The sequence below is a fragment of the Anser anser genome, assembly GCF_964211835.1.
Source record: "Anser anser genome assembly, chromosome: 4".
NCBI classification, from domain to species: domain Eukaryota; kingdom Metazoa; phylum Chordata; class Aves; order Anseriformes; family Anatidae; genus Anser; species Anser anser.
In genome coordinates this window covers 33,984,497-34,002,418 of record NC_139724.1, presented here as the reverse complement: position 1 = coordinate 34,002,418, position 17,922 = coordinate 33,984,497, and the positions used below count along the sequence as shown (strand labels likewise).

Below are 17,922 nucleotides of genomic sequence, written 5' to 3'. Positions count from 1 at the left end.
ATTGCCTTGGTTTAAAAAGGAAGAAGTGATTGTTTTGGAGATCTGTTTTTCAAGACTGGTGTTGCAAGATAGGTGGAAGAAGGCAGTTTGTCCTTTTTGAGAGGTGCTATTTGAAAATGCAATGCCAACGTTTCTGCCAATTGTTTTTTTCCCAATAATTTTGGTTCTCACAGAAGAAATTCTTGTGGATGTGTCTAGAAGTCGTAACTTCTGTTTCATAGTATCGTATTATAAAGGGAGTCCTCTGGGTTTACTAGTAGACTTGAGAATTATGTATCTTTAAACTTCTGGTGATAATTTATGTGATATGATCTCTTATGGGGTAGATTACTTCTCTGATACTGAAAGTGTTAATCTTTAAGTTGACATTTTGATTATGGAAGAAGTGTTAGAGCTGTGAGCAGTGTAGACATGAAAAATATGCTTGAGAGTAGGGTTGCGTGTAGCTTACCTTCAGTCAGAACTGAGAGGTTACTAATCCCATTTGAGAAACCTGTGGAACTTGGGGACGGGGGGTATTTCTACTGTAAAAAGGCAATGGTCTGTTTCTTAAATTAAAGCACTTAAATTACTCAGCAGGCCATTTAAGAGTACTTGCACTGAATTTTGTATTTTTGAAATGCAGGTGAGTGCTTGAGTTTGATACTCTCACAAGTCTGAATACAAGTTTTTGATAGGAAGAATTAGGCCTTGTATTTCCTGTCTTCTGTTTAAAAGTACGTGAATGTGGCACTGAGGATGTTTTATTCTGGGGTACGTGGCTTTAAACAAGACACGATTTTTTTTTTTTTAATAATGGTAGAACACCTTAGGTTGCAATTAGAAAGCTTTCAGTAAACAGGCTTGCTGGTTAACAATCTTACGGCTTTCAAGGACTGGTGTAATTCAGTGTCTTGATCATGTGGGGTTTCCTGCTTAGGTCTAAGATGCGCTTGTCAGGGACTAAGCGCTCTAAATGCTGTTGCAGGAAGGCTCCCAGCCCAGAATTGGGTAGGCAGTAAACACAGACAGGCTCTGAGGGGATTTTTGTTTTCCTTACTATGGAGCTTGTGTAGACTGCTGCAGAGGTGCCCAGTTAAAGCCAGTGAGTAAGTACAAGAAAACGCTTTTTAGCTTTATCCTGAAGATTATAAAAGAAAGTTAAAATAGTTTCCTTGGACTCAAAGGTAGGTGCTGGAGAAACTTGGAATATGATGCGATTCTTCAAAGCTTAATGGGCGTACAGATCTCATGTTGAAATGGATGCAGTAGGGTGTTCACTTCCGCCTCCCGTTTCTGTTCCTACTCCTGTGAGTTCCCAGCTGTCCACCATGCCAAGTAACCGGCATTGCCACCTGTAATTATTACGTGGGGAGCTCAGCTCTGAGGAATTTTACTAACAGTAATAATTTAAATAAAGGAGTACGGCATCTGCAATATTTGCATATTAATACACAAAATCTTAATAACTAGAGGGATTACAGTCTATGACTTAATACTTGGGTAACTTACCTGTCTAGGTTGGCCAGTACAGGCATACTCATTCTTTTCCCAGTTTTGTAGCAGAAGGGTAGTGAGTACTCGTTCTGACACTGAAACAGGACAAAGGGTGAGTGCTGCTTTTGATCTTTCCTTTGTTTTGCTTTCCTGTACTGTTGAAGATGCATCTTAAAATAGTGTTTATTGTCAGCTGAGTTTTGTAAGGTTTGGTGTAGTGCTTCAAGGAGGCAGGCGTAATTCTCCAAGAGTCCTAGGTAGTGATTGATATTGTGAAGACATAAATTGAAACCAGTTCCTCTTCACTTCTCCAGTAAAACTACAAACTTTTCACTGGAGTGAAAAACAAACCATGATTCGGAGTAGATGTTGCAAGGCTGGAAATCCTTGAACCTACAATTGTTTTAGTGCAGACGTGTACATGTATGTGTGCATATTCAAGCCCTGCATTAGGGTAAGATCTGTCAGAGCTTTTCAGTAATGAAAGTGTGTTTTTATTTCCTCTGCTTAATTCCACCAAACAAATCCTCAGGGACTGAATTGGCCTGTACTCATCTATAATAGGAGATTTATAAAGCCTACATAGTGTTTCTGCTTGTGAAAAATGTCTTTTATCACGTTACATTGTCCTTTAGCTGTTGCAGGAGGGATACTGCAGGAACATCTTAGGAAAGAACAGAAACTTGCTTTTTCAGTTTTTCAAAAGAAAAACACACAAAACAATGTGTTTTTTTTTGTAGCATTAACATATAGGGTCTCTGGGTAAATGTATGCTTTGAAATAACTTCAAATGTAGAAAAGTAAGCAGAAAGGGAACTCTTGTGCATCTACTGTATTCTCTGTACAAAAAGTCAGCTGAAAACTCCTGGTGTGTGAATAGCAGCAATCAGCAGAGCATACCAAGCACACACATACAATTAATTGCTGATCAGCTGAGGCTCAGCCTCTGTCATTGTCACAAGAGGTCTTGTCACAGAGCATCGCCGTCTTGTGTGATACCCTGTGAGGCTGGTTGGTTGCTGCAGGTAGCAGCCTAATACGTTCTGCAGGTGAGAAGTGGGAAGTGTACCTGAGTCCAAAGGCTTGACTAAACTGGAACAGCCCTCGGGATCTCTGATGGCCTTGAAGTGCTCCTGTAGGTATACAATATTGTAATTTTTATTGTTAATTTTTGCTGCTGGGTGGGTGAGTTAAATGTACAAGCAGAGTAGCATCTATAAAACTGTCAAGTGGAGAGTCAGCTCTGTACAATGTAAGATGATAAAAATGCAGTCGTCACTTAATTATAAAAATTTATTGGTTAAATACATTTTTAATTTACAGAGGTACCATAACAAACTTACTGGACTTAACAAAGATTTATTTACCACACGGTTAATTGTACACAGAACAGTCTCCTTCCTGAAGATAGTTCCAGAGGGTGGGGCAAACAATAAAAGCCTTGTTTATCAAAACATTTTCTATTACACTAACATATGGGGCTCTGGCTGAATTCCAAGGTTACAGCTGAAATTTGCTACTACATTGCAGGTAAGATGTGTGCTCAACCTCATTCTTGCTTTTCTGCACATTATGTACTGTACACCTTAGAAATTGTATTATCTGTATGCAGTTTCACGGTGATAGTAGGTATCAAGTCTTAAGAAAATCCCTTCCTGTAAAAGCCAACCATCTTTGACTTTAATAGCTTGTGTCTGCAGTAATGTAAACAGCCTTTAGATGGCACTCCTTGCACTGAATGTAAGGCTTTGCTGCTCTTCCTTTCCTGCGTAATCGGAGGAGATGAAAGAGCAGTCTTACCTACTTGGAGGCACTGGCTTCAAACATCCCATGGAAGCTAGAAAAACAACTGGTCAATACCACAGTTATAGAAACAAGGGTGAGGAGATTGAAAAAATATTAAAAAAAAAAAAATCTGTTCTAACTTGAGACTTGTATCAAAATCTTAGAAAACTGCCAGACAAATGGTAAGTAAGTAAGCCTCATCCGCTTCAGCCTCAGCCACCATCACGAAGATTAAATGTGTTTTCTGATGACCGCTATTGTGCTTGTTGGGGTGACTTTCTTCTTGCTGTTCTCATGCTCTGATTGCAAGAGGTTGAGGAGTTGTTTTGGCACAGGCCATGGTGCAAGAAGCCTGTTTAATAGGGTGGTCCACTGAAAGTTCATGGTTGAAAAGTCAGGAATCTCTCTTATGTATTCATTTAATCAGAGTTCTCTAGAAAGAAAAAAGGGCTGCTCTATCTGAATGAACAAGAACCTTCAGCACCTCCTGGCAGGAGAGCTGGGAGAGTGGGATGACTTGTTCTCAGACGTGGACTTAGGTTGAAGTTAATTCCACAGGAGTTCAGGATAGGTTTGCTGGGATGTTAAAACTGAATAGTATCTGTAGAAACAGTCGTGTTTCCATTCTTCTGGAACAGTACATGATTTACAATTGTTTTTATAATGTTAATCCCTTTAATGAAAGTAAAAATCCAGTTCTCAGCTTACTAAAGCTTTGTGATCTTCATCCACCAGCTACATGACAGTGACAAGTTTAAATACACAGCACTTCACGTTTGTGAACCTTCTAGAGAAAGAACTTTGGAGTGCTAAAGCCTGTGTCTGCATTTGAGTACTGCGGCATCACAGTGAGATCTGCGGAACAAACGAGTGCCGGGACCCTTCTGTTGGTGCTGTGCTGCGTGCTCCCTGCATGCTCACTTTAGGCAATCCCTGTCTGGCTGCCCTGACAGGGAGTGCCCACTCCCTGGTGTCTGCCTGCTGCAATGGGAACCAACGTGCAGTGAGTTGGGTGGGAGAGCCGCCCTCACCGGCTGGCTTCAGCACTATTTTTCCTGTTCCAGGCAGAGGTTAGTCGCTTATCAAGGCGTGTTTAACTACTTTGTCAGAAGGCAAGTGTCACAAAAAGGAATTTACTGCCAGAAGGCTCAGCTCCCGCAGTCACGTCTGTCTCAGTTTCTGTTGTTCAAGTCGCACTGCTGCTTTTTACTAAATGATTTTGTTCAAGCTTCTTGATGTACCAGTTTGCCAGACATTTTTTCCTTAAGGCCTCGACAGACCATTTATAATGATGCTCAGTATAGCTGGTACGTGGTAACAAACTGAAAACTAATCCCACGTCTGCTGAAAGCTAAAACCAAGGCTGTATAATATCCTTCGTGTTAAGGAGAGGAATAGTGTTACTGAAGTATGTTCCAGTGCTTGAGTGACAAATGAAATGCAGACTGAGTGAAGACTGGCTTTCCACTTACATGAAAGGGGTGGAGGGGCAAATAGTTGAAATAGTGCAGCTACTGCACGAGGGGAGCTGAGAAAGCCGAGTAAATGCTGTCCATCACAGCTAACTGCTGCTGGGACAGACGGGCAGGGTGGTGCCTGAAGAAGAACGGGGTAGTCGAACAACTAAAGCTCCACCTAGAAAAGATTTACGGTAAGGGAGAAGAGATTTAAGATAGTTCATACCAATTTGAATACTATTAGTTAAGAGGCAAAATACTTGTGTTTTCTGATCTTCCCATATGAGCAGCTTGGGCTAAGAATAGGAGAATAGTACACAAAGATTTGCATTAGTTTTCCCTCTTACCAGTTCTAGATTTGATATTTTTCTACTATGAGATACGTTACTTTTCTTGTCCTCTAAGTCATAAAAACAAGTGGATTCTACTGCTAATGTGGAAGTCAAGCAGTAAAGAAACCTGAATATCAAACTTTATCTACATACTGAGTGCTGTAGTTATATATTAAAAACAACTCTTTAAACAATTTTAAAAGAAGCCCACGGAAGCTTACTTTATGCAGACTTTGTGCATGACAAATGTAATACCAGATAGTAAACATACCAGAATGCTATTTAAGTTAAAATGGTGCTGCACCACAGTATTTCCCTAGCTGGAAACCACTAAAAATCGTGCTTGTATTTGCTCTCAGAGCATTCACGAAGCATGGCTAAACACACAGTCACACAAGACTAGAATTGTCTCCGTTGACTTCAAGGTACTCGTATGACTGTCTAGAAAAAGTAGTGCAAAACATTGATAGTCAAATACATTGATGTTTTTGTTGTGCCTTCAGGCTAGAAAACATTCTCTCCCACATATAGGGAGTATAAAGACAGGCAACACTTCATGGTGTTCTTAAAATTTGAACAAAGTTCTTGGGAAATATCCCAGATTTTCCTTGCAGCTCTCCACTCATCCAGTCCTCGTCTACAGATTCCAGCTCTGTTATGATATCACCTGCCTGTAAGAGAAGGAGTAAGGTGAGCTGGGACAGCTTACCAGGTACTAGTAGTGCATGCATAGTACAAGTTATTCAGAAGCAGTTAATACCAAGCCAAAAAGGTAGTAGGAGGTGGCCTCTCTTCTCCTGTTATATTTCTTTGAAACTATGTTTGCTGAACTTTCTCTGAGGGTAAATACTTGCCATGTGTTGGAAAAACCACCACTTCCTGGAAGGAAAAAGCAGCACTGCTGGATAACTTCCTGTGCTGCTGCAGGTCTAACGGTAGGTAGGAATGCCAGAGAGATGGCCTACAGGCTGCTGCCTCATTCATTATTTGTGCGTGCTCCTGCTCTGTTAGGAGGGTTTATTTTCTTCAAATGCTTCAAAGATTTTTCTTTCAATTCAGTCCCAGTGATTCCCAGCACTTGGAAACTTTCCTCTTTCCTTTGGAAACTTCCCAAAAGGGATGCAATCATCAACGTGGCTCAGCGTGGCCTTTAAAATAAACTCCATCTTCTGTGTTTGATCCTTGTTCCTATTATCATCATCCCGCCCTACGTCTAAAGTATTGTCGTAACTCTAGCCTTTCTGCCAGTACCTCAGTTCTCTTCTGCTTTAAAGACTCGTCTGTCCTTTCAGTACGGCAAGCTGTTAATGCAGAAACTAATTACTTTGCCAGCTTTAGAAAGAGAAAATAATGTGTTCCAGCTGATAAATGCAATTTTGGACCTGCTGTGAAAGTCTGTTGTTTCTCAGAAACTTGCTTTTGAGGAGAGTTACCTAAATATCATGGGTTTTAATCTGCAAGGGCATGCTGTTTCATGTTCATGCTTTTTCATATTATCTGGGCTTACAGCAAGTATTTCATTTTCCTCTTGCTCCCATGGCAACTATGTATTGTGCTGCCAAACTTCTAGATTTTGCTGTAATAGGTGTCCCCTACAGACATCACTGCTCTAACACTAGCACTCTTACTATTATCACATCATCTTCTTGCCATGTTTCCAGTCAAAAATAGTCTCCCTTGGCCTTAACAAATGATGAAGAACCAAATGTACCACAAAATACGGTGTTGGTATTGTCATATTTGCTAGATTAGATAAGACAAAGGAAGAAGTCAGAGTAAGACTTCAATTCCTGACCTCTTCTCAGTGTCTTCTTCTGTGAAGATTTTGCCAGTATGAAACAAGTTGTGGTAATGACAAAAAATGTTTTGAGCAGGTCTTTATCAGATGTGTTAATAGCTATGCCTTTTTCTGGAGTTTTGTTCTTTCCTGTTCCAAGCCTATTTTCACTGTGGGTAAATCCTATTTTTAGCATTTTTTGGGCTAACAGAAGAGGCACTTACCTTGAAGGAAAGCTCATCTTCATTTTCGCCATGAAAATCATAAAGAGCTTTGGCTTTTCTTTTCTTCCCTCCTAGCGACTGTGACATCTCTACCCTGGCTGCAGAACATGGAGAAGACAGGTTATTTGGATTCAAGTCAAATATATCGTTGTTTCCAGTGAAACTTCCTGGTATTCTTGTGTTGTTTTTTTTTTTGCCCTACGCGTGTGCTGCAGGATGCCTAACTGTTATTACTACTGATACTTAGCAAATTTCATTGTTCCTACTGGAATAAAAATCTCTACTGCCACTAGTTCATCTTGCAGTACCAATGCGTTCTTGTGGTTTTGCTTCTAAAAGGATGAAAAGTAAAATCCATTTCCTCAAACTTTCCAGTGTAGATATTTAGTGAAAGTTCTCTTTTCTTCTTTGCAGTGGGAGATGCAGCAGTGTTGTGTAACTGTACTCACTGTATGCTGTTGGTCTGACAGGTGGTGTATATTTCCTCTCAGGTTTAATTCATGGCTTTATTTGCCAACTATGAGGGAAAAAAAAAGTTATTGTGTCCTCCGTTAAGGTTTTGACTGTATTGGTTTTAGGATTAAACAGAAGCTTAAGGAGAGCAAGCAGAGGTCATTTCTTGCTTCCCTAAGAGAATTACAATAGTTGTGTGCCAAGATTGAGCGCTTGTAGTTATTTACAGCTATACCAAATCTTTGGTTGTACTGCAGTGTTTCCCTTCAGCTGTGGGAGAAGCTGCCTCCCTTTTTCTACACCTGAATTCCTGGTAAAGACAGCTAAATAGTCATATTCTACCTGCACCTAAACTGTACTTTCAAGTATCTCAGAATCTGTATCACTTTCCAAATTATTTATTAACTAGAGTAATATATTGCCATTATTTCAGATTGTGAAAACACTTAGTTTAGCTTTAGGATGTTAAAGATTGTCGTGGCGTATGGTTCTTAAGGCAATGGAATGGCTGGGTGACTGTCAGAACCTAGGGAATAATGAGTTGTCATCTAGTAGAGCACTGTACCTGAGCAGATCTGAACAAACACTGCTGGGAAAATCCCTTCCTTGTCATTCAGTCTTCCTCTGTACCACTCTGCATCTACTTGTTCCAGTATCTGGATGTAGTCTCCCTTTCTAAAGGATAAATCGTCTTTGGTTTCTGCTGTGAAATCATGAAGTGCTTCACACCACGCCACTGAGTGTCTGTTGTTCTATTCAAGTGAAAAGAAATGCATTAGTTTTAGAAGCGTTAATAGAGGCAACAGCAATAAGCTCGTGAATGTTGGTCTACAAGATTTGGGTGTCCAGACTTTCACTCACACAATGCTCTTCCTGAAGGTGTAGGCTAGAACAGTGTATCAGCAATTACTGCATAATTTCATCTAAGCTTACAGGCATTCCTTTTTATCATTGGTGGCAGAGGCTAGGATTAGTAAATTCAAAATTATCCCACTGCAACACTACTCAAAACAGAATTAACAAGAATTTGCTTAAGCACAAAGGATAAGAAAGTTGCATATGTTAACTTGTCAAAAGCTACAACTTCAATTCAGAGCCACTGTCAGACTTCTAGATGTGACCATGCGTCATTATGTGCTGTGGGAGTTGTACAACATTCACAGTTTAAAGTTGTGCAGCTAATCTGACATTATAATAGAAACTCTATGTAAATCTATGAAAACTCTACATAAATTCTGGCTTCCACCTCTGAAGCTGTATTACCTGAGGAAGGGAAGAAGAAACCTCCACTTTGTTCTTCAGTGCGGCTCCTATACCTACGTAGCAAAGGACGGTTTAGAATAGTAGCAATGACTACTCAAAATGTACTAATGAGAGCAGATTGAGACATTCAAAATGATTATTGAGAATAACTTCTTAAGAAGTCCTAGTATTTATTTTGCTTGTTCTCACCTCCCTTTTTACCTCTTTCCCACATGCATTGTCCTTTTGGACTTTATCCTGTATCCTTTTACACTGCCTATGTGTGTACAGTACAAAGCCATGTTCTTGAAGATTTTTGCTAATGTAGTCATACCTGTTCCAGGCAGGTCTTCAATTACTTCCACAAAGTTCAAGGGGAAAATTCCAGACATGCCTCTAAGCTCTCCTTTGGCCCACTCTTCATTTACATATTCTTTAAGGATAATAGTTTCACCTTCTGAAAAACTGAGTTCGTCTCTGTGATCTCCAATATACTCAAATCGTGCTATGCATCTTGGCCCTCTGCACCAACAAGAAAGGAACTTACTTTGTATATTTACTGTATACACTCCTTTCATACTGGTTCCTACCTCTGCCTGAATGTGCTTTATTGCTGCAACAAATGGTTATGAAAGCCAACAAACCACCATTTAGTTAAGACAAGTTGTTCGAGGGGGCTCTATCTACATAAATGCTTGTTATAAAGGGATATACCAGGTTTTGAACACATGAAGTACATTTTTAGTCTTTTTTTTACCTGAATATAAATCTTAGTAAAATGTCATAAACTTTTATTCTTGAGAACTTAATTTGTAGAATAGCTATAAAATAGATGTAGAAACTGCTAACTATATTAACCTCAGCACAGTTAACACCTGCTTCAAAGGTACCTTTTTTTTTTTTTTTTAAACTTACTAGTAAATTAAGATAAGAGAAAATATTTGACTTACTTAATAGATGGTGACGAGCAGGGTATTTTTTTCCTTTTGCCTTCTTCTGGAACATCAATCTAATAAGACAGCAAACTCAGTAAACATCTTCCATCTTAAGCTCATAGCAACACAACTACCATAAACTTTCAACTCGTTAAAATCACCTGTGTTTTAAATAAAGCATCAGATCCTGTTATGGGCTCCACGTGATGCTATATAATCACTGACATGCTCTGATACTTTACCATATTAATATAGATTTTGGTTTTGTATGTCTGATTTCTCATTTTCCTATCTTATACAAACAAGGAGCTCTACGTAATGTTTTTTGTTATTAGCCTGTTTTAATATTCCTACTTGCAGCACGGCTGATGGACAGAAAATGAGACTAGATGTTACTACGGGTTGTTGCATTTAGCTCCAACCTTCCAACTGATAATCCCTCTCTATCATTTACTAGCACAACATATCACAATAGACGAGATTATTGTTTACACATATTTTTCTGGGCTTTGGTAGCCAGCTATACTCAAAACAAAAGCACATCGTAAATCTCACTTCAGTATGCGTGTAGGGGCAGCATCTAAAGAAACCTTAGTTTAGAGAAAACAAACTAATTATTCTTAACTCAGCTGTAGATAACTACTATGTGCTAATTAAAGGAATGGGAGAAGTATAATTTAGAAAATCAGCACATGGATATATCAGTCCTTTATCATAAGAAGACTAACTGTATTTTTGGTATGATATGAAGGGAGATTTACTATGACACTGCAAGCCTAGGGAACCTGGCTAGGAGCTTTGGGTCTCAGCTCACTATCACATAAGCCAGTTACCATACACATCAATAAAAAATGTTTTGTTGCTGTTGTGAAGTTCTGGAAAAAATCATGCTGACTTTTAGGACAAATAATCTTTGCAGTACTCTTGCTAGAGAAGCTCATAGCTGTGGAGCTCTGAAAGGTCCATGGAAGGAAGCAATAACTATGTATTACTGTTTGGTGTCCAGACACCAAGCTAGTATGCAGCTCAATATTGTAAAACACAATACAGTGTACTGATGGAGGCCTTGGGTCAAGACCTAGGCTGACATGAATGCATAGGAGAATTCACTCAGCGCATGAGCCATATTTACTGTCCTTTCTTCTTTCTCCTTTTTTTTTTTTTTAATTTTGCTCAAAGGAAATTTTTGCACTCAAAAGGGTAACTAGCTATTAAAACTCAAACAGGTGTTTGAAAAGCATCTTCCCTAGCTTCTATGAAGTGTTATCTCTGTGCCAACGATGAATTTGATTTCAGATCTTCATTCCACTACTTTAACATAAAATCCTTATCAGCCATCAGTTGTAACAAGAACATTTATAATTTAAATTGTTGGTTTGTGTAGAGGCTCAATGTAGCTAACAAATCTTTCCTGTGAAAGCAAAGTGAGCATAGTTCCATGATTACTAACCCCAGGTCTATTTTTAATTCTTCAGCACTTCCCAAATTTTAAAATTCTTTTCCAGTAACAGCATTACAAACCAAACAGCCCCCCTCTGTAAAACAGCATTACAAACCAAACAGACCCCCTCTGTAACACACTGTGATGGTTACCAAACACTTGGTATTTTCCCATGTAGCAGCAGTTCTCATCTCTTTCTGTCAGCTGCCTTCGCTCAGCAGACTTTTAATATCTTTAATGCCCAGCCGTACACCTTCACTGGACCCTGGTGCCAGTTCAGCATTTGTGTGTGTCCATCTGGCTGGGGTGGATAGCCCGATGGCCCTTTCTACTGGCACAAAATGGACTTCAATCTCCAAGTCAGGCTTACAATAGACCTGACCCAGCTTTTGAGGCAGTGAACTATATTGTATCTCCTTTAAACCTGAGCCGCTCAATCCATTTCCATTGGGCTTCAAAACAACACCCGTCTCTTGCCTGCAGTTTAATGGCAAGTGACACATTCAGTAACAGGATTGCTTTAAGCTCCTCATTTGCAATAGCACAATCTCCTTGCAATGTGCCAGCACACCCATTTGTGTTGCCACTTAGGGGAATGGATACAGATGGAAAAAAAAAATCTAGGAAGGAAGAAAAATGTTTTCTTGGGCTCAGCTGCTGCCCTGACCCTGTACTGCCCTACATGGCTGCAAAAGTGGTGATTCCAGCACAGTTCAAGGGGACAAGAATACTAGAGAAGCTGACATGGAAGCACAGAGCAGTCATCCTACTGCGTGTTGATTTTTACACGTTGCTGCGAAAATTAATCTGCTCTGTAGACCCCGAGAAACTACCCAAGGTAACAAAGAGAATCTGGTAACGGCCATGATTTTCTCACTTGGCTTGAAATTAACAGGAAAATAATCCCCATAACACAAGTTGGTTCTGCCAAATAAAGCATCTTCCTAATACCATGCAAACAAGTTGGTATGTCTTCTGCGCTGCCAGGGGGAAAAGAGATTATCTAAATAGTGAATGGAATTAAACACACAGGAGCTGCAGTAACACAGAACAAGAAAACCAACGCACTAGGATTGTGTGTAGTAATGTACACAAAGCCTACATACAATTACTTTCACAAAGCTGGCAGGAAATATCCCTGTGCGATTCCCACATTTTCCTCTGTACCACTCAGCGTCAATTTTCTCCAAAAGACAAACTGTATCTCCAGAACGAAGGTCCAAGTCATCAGCATGCTCTGCAAGACAGCATCATTTCAGTTAATGGTAGTTGTCACACTCACTGATTTTCTTTGAGTAAAACCTTCTTAATATAAATACTACGGACAAGAGCAGAATGAGTTTTCGTAAAACCTTAATTATGCCTGCTAAACAAATTATCTTTAACTAGAAGACTGGCCCAACTATACCTAAACCCATGGACTTGAACAACTCTACATGCAGACCTTGCGTGCTGAGCTTCCTGATTATTTTTCAGATCCAAGTCCTAAGAATATCTCCATTTGAAAGTCTTGGAGTAAAACAAGCTTCCAAAATATACACATTTACTTACCTGCAGAAAAATCATGCAGGACTACGGCATGAGGTGCACTTGTGTCAGAAACTTTTGGAGGGTTGTTTGAATCCTGACAACAACAAACAAATCCAAGTAGTTTATAAATCATGGAAGATAGTACCACTGACTCTCTGTCACGTACTCTGAGAGTCATTTTCTGACTTTGGATACGACATTGTTATGGATCAGAGAATCAACACTGGAGGCACAAGTAAGTACTGGTCACTGGTCTGTATTCTGTATGCCTTTGGCCAGTGTAAACCAGAATTTTCACCAAAATCTACTTCTGATCCAGCAAAAGAAAAGGGAGGGCATGTAACTTTTCCCAGTATACACAAAGCCTCAGATAGCTCTGTGGGTCAGAAGGCTGGAGTACTGTTATCAACTCTCTTTGCAAAAGGCTGTGGCCAAACTTGCTACTGCTTAGTACTGTGTGTCACCAGTTACTGCTCCTTGCTCAGCCCCAGCACACCCAGCAGGGGCAGCACACCTGCCACCTGCCCGGTATTTCTGAGGGCAGAGCCAGCCACCAGCAAGCATACAGGAAGATAATAGGAGAAATTACAAATTTGTTGTGGGATGTTTATCAAGGGAAATTATAGTCAAAATGCTGAGCCTTCATCTCTAGCCCACCCCCTAGACATTTTTAGACTGTACTGACCACAATCACTGTGCCTGAATTGCTTTCAAGCAAAGTAATTTATTGTGGGGAAAAAAAGGAAAACAAAACCAACAACCAAAAAAGCCCAACATGGACAAAGGTAAGGACAGAATAACATGAATTACAGCAGATAACAACAGATTGCAGAGAAACCTATTTCAGCCATGTAGGTTTTTGCTTATCAAAAAGGCTGCTCAGAGCTATCATTTACACCAGCTGTTTGATAGTAATACAGTCATGCCCTAAAACAGGTTAAGTTCTGTATAAGCACAGAGCAAGGGAAATTCTTTGAAGTGCCTAAGTCAATTCACTGATACATCACTTATAGCGCTTCGTAGAACTGAGCGCTCATCTTTTGCCTGCTTTTCAGATACTCAGCCAAGGGAGTGATTACCTTCAGAGGAGACAGAGGAACTTTACCAGTTTCCTCTCCCTTCTGGCACTCCAAGTAATTACTGTTGCTCTGCTCCATAAGCAGAATGTCCTGGTGCTATGAGGCAAATCACCATTATTGGGGTTTGTTTTGGTGGTTGTTTTGTTTTTATTAAAGAAACACAAGGATTTAATAACCACTACTGCATTTCTCAGTGTAACCTTTAAAGCCTAAAGCATTTGATGCTTTAACATAACTGGAACCTTACCCATTAAACATTTATCAACAGAAGAAAATGTCTTACCTTACAGGACGGTTCCCCATGGTTCCTGGGAAGGCAATCTTCCTTGGCAATTCCATGAGACAAAGGTAGCTTGAATAGAGGCAAATGGGAATAGTTTGTTTCTATTTTAAGCACCCAAAGTTTCCACTGCATGTGAAAACAGGTGATGGAAGTATTCTGACCACCTAATACAGGTAACTAATTTAGGAATCTAGTGGGAGATGACAAGCTCCTTTGCAAAGCATTCAGAGCAGGATTGCTGGTGATACGAATTGCCATTTCAAGAAATGCAAGTCTCGCCATCAGCTTTAAAAGTCTCTTAGCCACCTAACTTTTATTATCCCATACGGCACATGATGTTCAGCAACACTCTAATACAGAAATGTATTCAGCTGTCATGGAGGGCACTGGAAAAATGAGCTGGGAGGAAAATTTCATAGACAGTAACATGCAAGGTCAGGAAATTACTGGCGATCTGCTACTGGAAAAAAAATCTCATTTCCAAGATATGTCACATGTTTCTATGTAAACAGGAATGGCTGTGCCACAGAGGAAGCAGCGTGCTTCCTTTATGTCAGACCTGTTCCTACTATCACTTACATGCACCTTTCTCTCTCTTACTCCTCTGTTCCACCAAGAACCTAAACACAAGAGTGAGGACCAGAGAGAAGGCAACAGAATGCTTCCAGTCTGTGCTGCATGTTGATGTTCTTGTTCATACTGTGGTTCTGTGGGCACTTTTTTTTTTTTTTTTTTTTTTAATGGCAACAGCAATTGTTCAAGCTGTCACCAGTTCAGATCACTGACCAGTTTTAAGTATCTGGGGAAAAACTCTCTCCTGTAACATTGATCTGTGTTATCCCCTAACAACACATGCAGTACCAAAAAAAATATTTTTATAATGAAAACTGATGGAATTGGTACGATGAAAACCTAAGCTAAGTAATGTTACATTCCTCACTCTTTGCAGGCTTGATTAAGCAAGGTAAGCTACTTTTTAGGTTTTGATGCTCTTCCAATTTTGTTAAGTGTTTTGATATACACAGGGTATAGCTCTATATAAACGCCATATTTAGCATCATTTTATGTACTCTAATAGAATTCAGAACTGATGACTGTGGAAAGAACCCCAACAAATCAAAAGCTATAGGGATATATAAAAAATAATATACAAAAATACACATATACATACATCTATACGTCACATTTATATATTGCTTTCTCTAGTACTACCTCACACTGCTTATTACTATTTATTTATTAGTATTTTCTAAGGAAGGTTATGCTGATAGATGCACTAATCATATAACAATAACCTATCTCAATAGTTTTCTCACTACTATTTTATGAACATCAGCTTTTATGAACATCAGTCTCAGAACATCTCAGCTCTCACCATGTATTTATTGTAGAGGGGGTGACCTGGTTTAGGTCTAGGAGGTAAAGCTGGATCTTGATTTTTTAATACTTGGCTCTTTGTTCTCTTGGGTCCCAATTTGAACTTGCTTGGCTTTTTATCAGGAGCAATGTCAGAAGTGGATCGGGAAAGAGCATCCTTCTGGGAGGAGGTCTTGGTTGCAGAGAGTTTTGGTGGAGGTGGCCTTCCAGGAACTCCTTTAGGTGGGGGAGGTCGAGCTGGTACAATTTTTCCATTCACAGGCCTAAAGATTGGGTGAACCATCTGATAAATATGCATATTAAGAAGCCTGCCACCCCCCACCCTCCACCACAGCCCTAGCTATAGAGCATGCTTTAAGGAAACAAGACTCATGACTGTAGAGTGTGAAATACCTGAAGGTCTCGAAGAATCCATGAAACCTTCAGATAATGGGATTGGATGATCAAGTCCTTAGACTTAGATCCTTTGACTACACATTTCCAAGTCTGCCCACCACTTTTATTAACAGCCTGCCAGTGTTCTCAAAAGCCCTCTACAAAAGCAGGATTTTTTTCAGCAATCCACCTTTAAAAAGAGCTTTGACTGAAGATGCCTTAGCAAGGAGTTCTTCGAGTGAAGAGCCTGAGGGAAAGCCCTGAGAAGCTCTGCTGATCCAGCTGGTTTTCAGGAATCAGCCTAGCTCATACTCTAGGATTTCACTCACCTGAAGTGATTTTTGGGCCTCTACCCAAAATTCACGATGTACAACACCACCTTGTACAATGGCATCGCTAGCATGATTTACCGTTTTTATGCAACAAATGTCTTCTCCAGAAAGAAAACACCAGTGGCAATGCTCAAGCTTTCTGGTAATACCACACAGAGGTACCACACTCTTATTAGCTCTCTCACTCTCACAAGCATTGTGCACATAAAACTTTGGCTCCATGTTACTAAGAAACCTGGCACTATAATGGTTCCAAACATACAGTTTTGTTTATTTTTTATTGGGAAACCTTCAGTGAGTAACTGCACTTTTCTCCTACAATTTTATCTCTCGTATATATATTATATACATATAGTGTCATTGGCATAATTATTTGCTTGCATTAATTCCTCAAGGATCAGTAAAAATTATCAACCTCAGCAAATGTTCATTAGTGGAACTTCCAGAGTATCTGACATGTTTTGTGAACGTCATCCACCACTCAAGAAGATATTGATGATTTACTAATGCCCCGATAAGAGTTCTCTACTCCTATTTGAAAAGGAATTATTTTTTTCAATTTCAAAAAAAATTTCCACTTCTGTTCAACTTATAATTAACTCTGCTGCTTCACTGGGGTTTTAGGTCTGAAGTGAACATTAGACATACTGTAGAAGCTAGCCAGTGCTTCTGGGAAGGGGCTGGCCCAGCATCTGCCCTTTTCAGGGTGGCATCATCTGCCACCTCCATTCCTCCACCACTCCAACCCAGCCACAAGTGCAAGTGCTGTTGATCAAAAGGTCAGCAACATGCAGGAGGGGATGTTCTCTGTTCAGCTGTGGGTAAAAAGGTTAAAGATGCAGAAAGGAATGCCTGTCAGCAGCCACTGCACATTAGCTGAGGAGTCAAACAGCTGTCCTTCTGTAATCTCCCTGCTCATACCAGTGTCGTACAAACAAGTATGAATTCACTAGCAGCTTGGATCTGCCTATTTATTAGTGAGTACATTAAAAGAAAATCCTACCCAAGCCCTTTGAGTTAGGATCAGAGCTGGTGGTATCTACACTGAGACTAACTACACAAACTCACTTAAAAGAGATGTTTCTGAGTTAATCATTGAAAAATTGCACTTACCTTGGAGGTAGTGCAGGTTCTGGCTGAGGTGCTCCAGCCTGTTCTGAATGATCCAACTCCTACAAAGATTAAGAAGAAAAAGGCATTTCATTAAACCTAAGAAACAGAAAGGATCTTGTTTAAATGATGCATTTCTTATTTTAAATTACAGACAGGAAAACAAGAGTTTCTGGCACTTTGGGACTAAAGTAATAAATATCATGGTGTGTTCTAGCGTATTATTATTGTGCATAGAGGGACATGTAAATAACTTGGCTGACTACCTAAATCACAGCTTAAATTGTACATTAGGTATGACCCAGCCCTCTTTATCCTACCACATGGGAATCAGGCAAAAGACAAACTCAGGAGAGTCATACAAATCCACAATTTCACTGCCCGTAGGATTCCAACTTGTCTGCAGTTACGTTATTGGCTTTGATTTAACTTTTAAAAAAAGATGAAACACTTTGAATAGGCTTAGAGCAGAAAATATGACATTGATGTAACTCGCACAGGAGAGAGTCTCTTGCAAATAACATTAGCTCTCATTCAAGAAGGCATCTAAGGATGTTTCCTAGAGATCTAACACACAAATCCTGCTGAATCTTGCTTTGGCAGATCAAGGCTTTGCTGCTCCCAGCTGCCCATCCCAACCCTGCCAGAGATTGCTACCCTGTGGCAGAGTCAATAGAGGGGAACACATGACATATCTGAAGGGCTTGGACCACA

The 17,922-nt window shown here is 39.9% G+C and overlaps 1 protein-coding gene across 6 annotated transcripts in view; it reads right to left on the bottom strand.

The window, feature by feature from the left end:
- Window positions 1–61: 61 nt before the first annotated feature.
- SH3D19 (SH3 domain containing 19) overlaps window positions 62–17,922 on the bottom strand; it is an 83,348-nt gene continuing 65,487 nt past the window's right edge. For 4 of the 6 annotated variants that reach the window (XM_083836334.1, XM_083836335.1, XM_083836336.1 and 1 more), the window contains 13 exons: window positions 17,212–17,270; window positions 15,390–15,654; window positions 14,015–14,083; window positions 12,674–12,746; window positions 12,229–12,359; window positions 9,697–9,755; window positions 9,081–9,268; window positions 8,768–8,820; window positions 8,070–8,256; window positions 7,052–7,149; window positions 2,546–2,609; window positions 1,492–1,571; window positions 62–1,334 (listed from right to left, as the gene is read on the bottom strand). In XM_083836334.1, the coding sequence (XP_083692460.1) occupies window positions 1,257–1,334; window positions 1,492–1,571; window positions 2,546–2,609; window positions 7,052–7,149; window positions 8,070–8,256; window positions 8,768–8,820; window positions 9,081–9,268; window positions 9,697–9,755; window positions 12,229–12,359; window positions 12,674–12,746; window positions 14,015–14,083; window positions 15,390–15,654; window positions 17,212–17,270 (1,404 nt within the window). In that variant the 3' untranslated portion in view covers window positions 62–1,256. Of the gene's footprint in view, window positions 1,335–1,491; window positions 1,572–2,545; window positions 2,610–2,751; window positions 5,722–7,051; window positions 7,150–8,069; window positions 8,257–8,767; window positions 8,821–9,080; window positions 9,269–9,696; window positions 9,756–12,228; window positions 12,360–12,673; window positions 12,747–14,014; window positions 14,084–15,389; window positions 15,655–17,211; window positions 17,271–17,922 lie in introns of those variants that run through there. The other 2 variants (XM_083836338.1, XM_083836339.1) reach the window with 2 other exon arrangements.